At 41.2% G+C, this 9,069-nt stretch overlaps 1 protein-coding gene across 1 annotated transcript; it reads right to left on the bottom strand.

Annotated features, from left to right (window-relative positions):
* Positions 1-367: 367 nt before the first annotated feature.
* Positions 368-8,510, bottom strand: LOC124644191 (modular serine protease-like). Its single transcript, XM_047183441.1, has 9 exons — positions 8,238-8,510; positions 7,385-7,427; positions 6,491-6,687; positions 4,258-4,461; positions 3,556-3,681; positions 2,937-3,067; positions 2,474-2,650; positions 1,347-1,497; positions 368-607 (listed from the first exon to the last, which is right to left on the bottom strand). The coding sequence occupies exons 1-9, from the start codon at positions 8,287-8,289 to the stop codon at positions 414-416; spliced, it is 1,275 nt and encodes a 424-aa protein (XP_047039397.1). The 5' UTR covers positions 8,290-8,510; the 3' UTR covers positions 368-413.
* Between the last annotated feature and the right edge of the window lie 559 nt (positions 8,511-9,069).

The following is a 9,069-nucleotide window of genomic DNA, read 5'->3' as shown; positions in this document are numbered from 1 at the left end:
GTTCTTTTACTGTTATAAAGCTACACTATTCCCAGCCCAAGTGGCATCAAAACGAATAAATGCGAAAGTAACTCTGTCTGTCTTTTGACTGTGTTTCTGATGGCACGTTAAACTGTAAGTCCCGGCGGTCATTGAACATTCTTGGCAGTAGTTACGGGTAGTCAGAAACCAGTAAGTCTGACGCCAGTCTAACCAAGTAGTATTGGGTTGCCCGGGTAACTGGGTTGAGGAGGTCAGCTCTTTGTAAAATACTGGTACTCAGCTGCCTCCGGTTAGACTGGAAGCCGACCCCAACATAGCTTGAGAAAGGGCTCGGGAGATGATGATACGAAAAGAAACCATTGGTCAATTCTATCAATATAATAGCATTCCATCGTTATAATAGCATCATAATGTATTAAAAACGAAACAACTCATAAATTGCTTTTTACAAAGTGTTCGAAGCTAGTAACTTTAGTGAAGGTGACAAAGTCATTGGGGGTATATTGCGCAATACTCCATTCGGGTGCGATCGACACGATCCCTCGGAGGTAGTGACGAGTGAGGAGTCGTTCTTTCGAAGGGAACGTGAGTCCTGTCCCGCTGTTGCCTCGATGGACCATCGTACCTGATTGGTGATAGAAAATGAATAATAATAATAACAAATATGTCGTTACGGCCAATGGTGTAATAGCCAAGAGCCTCGACCAACACACCTCATGAGGCTGTACAAATGCAACTTTCCTAAGTTTGTATTTACTTTCTAAGTATGTATATCTTCGACACCAATGACTGTGTTTCGGATGGCACGTTAAACTGTACATAATACACCTTGTCTTGGGTTGTCCGGGTAACTGGGTTGAAGAGGTTAGATAGGCAGTCGCTCCTTGTAAAACACTGGTACTCAGCTGCATCCGGTTAGAGTGGAAGCTGACCCCAACATAGTTGGGAAAAGGCTAGGGAGATGAATGATAATAAAAAAGTTGTATGATAATAATTTGTTCACGGAGAACGGTAACTTGCAAAAGTCACACTAGGCACTCTGTAACCCATTAGTATGAGATGAGGGGCTGCGGGATTGTTCGCGCGAGTTACCGCGGTGCTGGTGCATAAAGGGCTTCAGATGGAACATGGTGGGTTTTAGTCAGTAAGAGTCTGACACTCCCTCACGCTGCTAACCCACCGATCGTATGATGATTTCCCATCATCGTCATCCTCCTGCCCATAACCCATTTTTTTCTGTGGTCGGCGCAGCATGTTTTTTCCTTACATACTCTTCTACCTGGCGTCATCTCACAAATACCTAACATTCTTTCTTGCCACACAAAAAAGAAGTACACGATGAAATAAAAATGTTTTCAACTCACGGTTATCTAGGCCAGCGCAAAGTTTGTCTCCTGTTATGTACCCTTGGAAAGTAGGAGGTGCCTTGTCCAGGCACGTCTCAGTAGGTATATACGGGTACTCATGTAATGATAGCACGGAATTTTCAGTCACGGGACTGCTCCACACAGGGACCTGTGAAACACACACAAACACAACACACGAATACATTGTATAACATCCCAATATTCAATCTATCTTTAGTTTTGCTCGTTAGCTGCCTCGATGGTCTAGGGTAGCTGGTAGCAATTAGGTAGTAACTCTCTGTATGTATTTTGAGAGGATCGGCTCACCGATCAGGTGATCACACTGAGGTGTGACAGCGATCCTGACGCAGACGTTTTGTACATCACTACATACAGTCGACTCTCGTTAATTCGAAACTCGAGGGACTCTTAAAATATTACGAATTATCGAGTTTTTGAAATATTAAATGGTTCGAAATTTGTGAGAGAAAATAAATAAAACTTCGAATTATTAAGTGTTGATCAATTATTATTTTTTAACTGCTATTTTATAACAATGTCAAAAGTTTAAAGACACATTTGTGTGCATACATGTATTCATAATGTAATTAATCATTCGAAACAGCTCCGTCATACAGCTTCAAAGAGATTGCTGCTACTCAGACTGCTCTCTGACTCTGACTTACAATATTTCCGCCTCTTTCTCTCTGCAACTTTGAATTCTCGAGTGTTAGACGACTAAGATTTCGAATTAACGCGTCATTTTGTTATATAGCAATGCTTTTTTCGTTCGAATTACCAAATGCATAAAAATGTATTGATTTAGTTCGAAATATAAAGAGATTTTGTAAGGAACTCGTGATAACTTTGAATTAACGAGATGTTCGAAATATCGCAGGTTTGAATTAACAAGAGTCGACTGTAATATAAAACGAAGTCGCTATTTCTGTTCCCATGTCCGTTTGTACGCTTAAATCTTCAAAACTACGTAACCGATTTTCATGCGTTTTTTTTTAATAGATAGGCTGATTAAGAGGAAGTTTTATATGTATAATAACATACATTAAATAGTGGGGAATACTGCTATCCCGTGCGAAGCCGGGGCGGGTCGCTAGTAAAGTATAAACAAATAAATTAATTGTTACCGTTCCGACGTTGCCAGCCGTGAGCTGAATTTTATCGAAATCCTGTTGGAAGTCCAGGCAAGCTGGCATGACACCCGCCGAGAATACCACTGGGGTTTGCAATGTTAGTAACGCTATGTCGTACTGGTAGTTAGTCAGTTCGCCCTTGTATAGAACAGGTATATCGATTTTCCGGACCTGTAAAAGATTTCAAAAATACTGGTTGGAACACTAATACTGACTGTTACTTTTACTAAAGTAACAGCAAAATTACTAATAGTTAAAATCGTGAAAAAACGACTTCGACCGTTACTTTTACTTTATGACATTACTTTGGCTTTAACTTTTGATGAAGAAACTGGCTGTAAGAGTTCCGGATATAGGTACATACATTGTGTTATTATTTAAGACTCAAATGGTACCAACACTTATGAACTTATCGCAATCAAATTGAATTGAATTTTACTTATCGTATCTTACTTACACGATGTATTGAGGTGTACAAATTCCCCTTAGCTTCCAGATCTTTTTTGGCAAAGGTGAGACTAAACGGTTGGACTACTACCACATAATCTAAAACATTGTGCGTACGAGTGGTCCCAAAACAGTGCGCCGCTGTGAAAAGACCATAAGAGAAAAACAAATAGTTTAAAAAAATAAAAAACACGCTTGTCATGTATTGTCATCAGAACTCAGAGCGTGTGCGAAATTTCATCCTAATCGAAGACCGGGAAGTGGGTCAAATTAAGGTTCCAAGATTTTCTTACATACATAGTTACAAGTGAAGCTAATCATTATAAGTGTATTAAAACCAACCTCTCAAATATGTGTGGACTTGATTCAAGATCAGGTAAGTACCATTGCAACTTTTTTTAAGTTTGTATGTAAAGTACTCGGGACTCTTATATCTTGGACACAACTTACTGGCTTCTGACTACCCGTAACGACTGCTAAGGATGTTCAATGACAGCCGGGACCTACAGTATAACGTGCCATCCGAAACACAATCGTTGGTGTCTAACTTACCTATACTTAGAAACCTGCAAACTTAGAAAAAATTGCATCAGTACTTGCCTGACCTGGAATCGAACTCGCACTCTTACCTGACACGACGACGTTATTCGAGATGATAGTACCACCGCACCGTCCTCGGTATTCCATTGGTAATTCTTCGTAAATATATGAATACCACGGCACAGTGTTCGCGTTGGCAGATACAATGCCGCATTCTGTGGATTTCAAATAAACCAATTTGAATCATCATCATCTCCCAAGACGTTGAGGAACTCAGATAGGCAGTCTCTTCCTCCTGCCCTGTTCCCAATTTTATTTGGGGTCGTTGCAATATCCTCTTCCATTTTCCCCTGTCACTCGTCATACTGACACTCCTTTCCTTCCTATTCATGTCATCTTTCAGGCAATCCATCCATCTTTTCTTAGGTCTTCCTCTCCATCCATCTACATTTATACTTAGCACACACTTTGTTGCATGCGTCTAATCCCTCCTCATTACATGCCCATACCATGACAGTCTTCTACTTCTCATCTTTTCTGTAACTGGCACTTTCAGACTACTTTCAGACTTCCTCTAATGTAATCATTCCTCACTTTATCCATTCTTGTAACACCACATATCCATCTCAGCATTTTCATATCTGCTACATGCACCCTCTAACTTAGGTAGGTAGTGGCTCCTTGTAAAAGACTGGTACATCTGGTTAGACTGAAACTGGATTAACACTCAATCCTACTCTTTATGAGAGCAGCTGTAGGACGATGATGCTCGAAGTTGTAGGGATCCGTACCTGGTATGCATGTTGCTATGAAGTCCCACACTTCTTCATGGCATTTCATGAGAGGCAAAGCCGAGGGGCTGTAGTAACCTTCGCGACACTGCGGCTGGACTACAGTACCGACTGGCTCGGAATCTCCACATTCCTCAAACCTGTCTGAATCAGGTCTCTTACAGGTATACTTCACGCTCTGGTGTGTTTCAAGTTTACATACGGCTGAAAGGAAAAAGAGAATCTAGTTACTAGCTTCCGCCCGCGGCTTCGCCCGCGTCAAGTTCGGTTATATCTTATATCGCGTTTCCAAGAGAACTCTTCAAAAGTCTGGGATTAAAACTATTCTATGGTCTTTCTCAAGGTCAACTCTATCTCTGTACCAAATTTTATTAAAATCAGTTCAGCGGTTTAGACGTGAAAGCGTAACAGACAGACAGTTACTTTCGCATTTATGATATTAGTAGGGATATAAATACTATGAATGTCAAGAACAACTGGTCGGATTTTAAACATTCTTTGTGCGTGAAATAGTCCATTCATTGAGGAAAGCGACAAGTTACTTTTTATTCCGTGAAGTAGTTATCGCTGAAGTCCTGCAACAGCTAGTCACGAACCTTCACAAGCAGTGCTGTACATTTGGTCTAAAAATCAGCATCAAAAAGACAGAAGTAATGTCTTCAGACAATCACGGACGTCAAGAACTGACCATTATGCTTGGTGAAGATGTCCTGAAGCAGGTCGATAAATTTCGATATTTGGGGAGCACTATAACAGCAAAGTGCGACCTTGACGCCGAAATCAATAGCAGAATTGGTGCTGCAGCCGCTGCTTTCGGCAAATTCGACAAGAAGGTCTTCAGCTCCCATGACCTAAAGATATCCACAAAGGTTTCTGTGTATATGGCAGTTGTGTTGCCTTGTATACTCTACTCAGCGGAAACATGGACACCGTACCGACGCCACATCAAGCAACTAGACCGCTTCCACCTCAAATGTCTGCGCAAAATATTAAATATCCGTTGGTTTGATCGTGTGCGTAACACAGAAGTGTTGAGGAAAGCCAATGTAGGTGGCATTGAAGCATACCTCATGAGGAGACAGCTTCGTTGGTGCGGGCATGTACTGCGCATGCCGGATACTAGAGTGGCCAAGCGCATCCTCTACTCCGAGTTGCAGGAGGGCAAGCGGAAACGTGGCGGACAGCTGCTGCGATACAAGGATGTGCTGAAGCGTCACATGAAAAGCTGTTCCATTGACCCGTCTCAGTGGGAGAATCTGGCATCCAACCGCAGAGACTGGAGAAGCCGCGTTAAAGCCAAAGTCTTTGACTTTGAAGCACGCCGACTTTCTGAGTTGGATGCCAAACGAGATGAGTTGAAAGCTCGACCACCTGTAGCTATCAACTACAACTTTGTGGCTGGTACCCTGACATGTCCGCAGTGTGCGCGGACTTTCACGCACAAAATTGGATACTCCAGCCACATGAGAGCACACGCACGCCATTAGGGTCGAAGTGGTCGCCGTTGCCGAAATCGGCGTGGAAGATTATTATTATTATTATCGCTGAAAACAGTTGCAGCTAGCCTTTATATCCCTATATCCCTTGTTCACGCTATCACGCGTGAAAGGCTGAACCATATCAGCTGAAAAGATGGGAGGAAACTTAGAAAAAAAGTCGTGGTGGCCTGGTGGGTAAAGAAACAACCTCTCGAGTATGAGGGTGTGGGTTCGATTCAAGGCGAGGCAAGTACCAATGCAACTTTTCTAAGTTTGTATGTGCTTTCTATGTATATCTTAGACACCAATGACTGATAAAAATGTGAAGGAAAACATCTTTAGGAAACCTGGATTATAAAACCTGAAATCACCAAAACGCATTGAGCAAGCGTGGTGATTAATGCTCAATCCTTCTCCGTGTGAGAGTAGGCCTGTGCCCAGCAATTGAACGATAAAAGGCTGTAACAGTAACAGCTTAGACACGGGACAAGGACATATCTCAGCTATCTCGGGAGCTTATCCCTACTAATATTATAAATGCGAAAGTAACTCTGTCTGTCTGTCTGTAACGCTTTCACGTCTAAGCCACTGAACTGATTTTAATAAAATTTGGTACAGAGATAGAGTCGATCTTGAGAAAGAACATAGGATAGTTTTTATCCCGGAATTTTGAAGAATTCTGTTTGAAACGCGATATTACCGAACTCTACGTGGCCGAAGCCGCGGGCGGTAGCTAGTTCCGTAAAAATACTTACGCACACATTGCGGCAATATCCTAGACCATTCTCCTTCAACACACAGGATGACATTGTTCCCAATGACTTTATTACCAGGTTTGCAGCTGACATTGAGGTACGCAAACTCGAACAGATCACCAGGCTTCGCCCAGGGGTACCCAGCCATGTCATAACGCCCATTGTCTGGATAAGGCGGAAGAACACAAGTTGCAGATCTGCAATAATATTGGATAAAGATGGATTACTGATATCGAAGTCGTGGTGACCTAGTGGGCAAAGAACCAACCTCTCGAGTATGAGGGCGCGGGTTCGATTCCAGGTCAGGCAAGTACGAATGCAACTTTTCTAAGTTTGTATGTATTTTCTAAGTATATCTTAGACACCAATGACTGTGTTTCGGATAGCACGTTAAACTGTAGGTCCCGGCTGTCATTGAACATCGTGGCAGTCGTCACGGGTAGTCAGAAGCTAGTAAGTCTGACACCATTCTAACCAAGGGGTATTGGGTTGCAAGGGTAACTGGGTTGAGGGGGTCAGATAGGGAAGTCGCTCCTTGTAAAGCTAGCACTCAGCTACATCCAGTTAGATTAGAAGCCGACCCTAACATATTGGGAGATAAAAAGGCTCGGAGGATGATGGATTATTGATACCATAATCATCTCGAAGATCATCTCGAGCCATTTCTCAACTATGTTGGTGACGGCTTCCAGTCTAACCAACAGCTGAGTACCAGTGTTTTACAAGGAGCAACTGCCTATCTGACCTCCTCAGTCCAGTTGCCAGAGCATCCCAATACCCCTTGGTTAGACTGGTGTCAGACTTAGTGGCTTCTGACTACCCGTAACGATTGCCATAAATTTTCAAATAATAGTGCCTACTAGAGGGTATAACGTTTGAAAGAAAAAAACTTACTTTTTTTTAACCTTGTGTTCATCTCCTGCGACCGCAGCAATAACTGAAATTGCCAAGTATGGATTACAATACAGTTTTTCAATTCGGAACAGTACATGAGATGAGCTTTTATTTAACGACGTAAAAAATCATCAAATGGCGGGTCCCGCTGTGGGTTAGCAGCGGCGAGGGAGTGTCAGACTCTTACTGACTAAACATCGTCGTGTTCCGTCGTAGGCTTTTTATGTACTAGGGCCGCGGTAACTCTTTCGAACAATTCCGCAGCCCCGGCAGGCCTTGGCGCTGTTGGGCCCCGCTGGGGACATGAGATGAGTTCAAAAACTAAAATTTTGTAAGTGTACATAGTAGGTAATAACTTAGATAAAAAGTGGTATATTATTTTAATATTTTTAAAATTAATGTAATAAATTTAAATAAATTAATTAAATAATGAATTAAATTAAATTTAATTTTAATTAATTAATTAATTTTTTTAATTTAATTTTTTTAATTTTTTATTTTTAATTAATTTTTTAATAAATTAATGTAAATTTAAAAAGTCATAAGCATTTATTCAAACTTCGCTGCAAAACAGCACTTTGTGAACGTCAAAAACAAAAGACAGCCCCCAAAACGCCCACCTTTCACCACTTCCTATGTGTTTTTGCTGGGGAGAAGAAGTGGCGGAACAAACGCCGCAGCAACACATGTCTGTCTGTAGGTTAGAAGAACCTTTCATCAACAATGTTTTTAGTTATACCTATAAATTGTTACATTGCAATAGCACGTTCAATATAACAAAACAAAAAAATATTCAATTTTATAATGTCCCTTACCACTATTAAGCAAAGTATAGGAGGGTAAAAATACTTACAAAATACAACGAATACTAGCCACAGAATCAGCTTGAACACAATAGGGTACATTATGTAGTTGACACGGTAAGATACGTAGTCAATACGCGCTGTGAATCCATTTATTGGGTTCCAACAAGGTAAGAATGAGCGGTTTGACAACGACCTATAAAATACTAAATTATAAATAGACTTGTGAGAAATAAGAGAGCAGACTGAAGAATAAAAAGTCGGCCGATAATTTTTTTATCGACATGAGATTTGGCGAAAAAAATTTAGAAAATCTAGAATTCAATCAAGGTTTTCAGTCGGTCTGATACCGGCTATTGCGATTCTCCTAAGTGAATAATTTCAAAATTGGATAGAAATTGAATCGCAATAGCAGTTTTAACCTTAGCGGGCATTCTGCTACTAATATAAGGCCAATCGTATTCCAATGACATTCGATTGGCCTGCCATTTGGTCTATACGGTAGTTTGCTCTACAATCATATTGCAGTCGTTAATAATTTGCAGACAATATGATTCATTATTGAATTACAGAAACAGATTTAAAAGAAAAAATAGCGGAATGCCACATACAAAAGGAAATCCGCACTGGATGCGAAGCGTGATGCTCTTAAGGCTAAAACACCAGTAGCCATTCATTATAACTACGTGGACGGTATCCTAACGTGCAGCCAATGCTCGCGCACGTTTACACATAAAATAGGGTACTGCAGCCATCAAAGGGCGCATAGAAGAGCTGATCATCCTAGTTCTTCTCTCAATGATAACTGAAAGCAGTCACCATAGCCGAAATCGGCAGGGAAGTATATATATACAATCGTAATGGAGTCGGGATTGGATCTCA

Source organism: Helicoverpa zea, chromosome 29, assembly GCF_022581195.2.
Source record: "Helicoverpa zea isolate HzStark_Cry1AcR chromosome 29, ilHelZeax1.1, whole genome shotgun sequence".
Taxonomy (NCBI): domain Eukaryota; kingdom Metazoa; phylum Arthropoda; class Insecta; order Lepidoptera; family Noctuidae; genus Helicoverpa; species Helicoverpa zea.
The sequence above is the reverse complement of the archived record's forward strand: the minus strand, read 5'-3'. Positions and strand labels throughout refer to the sequence as shown.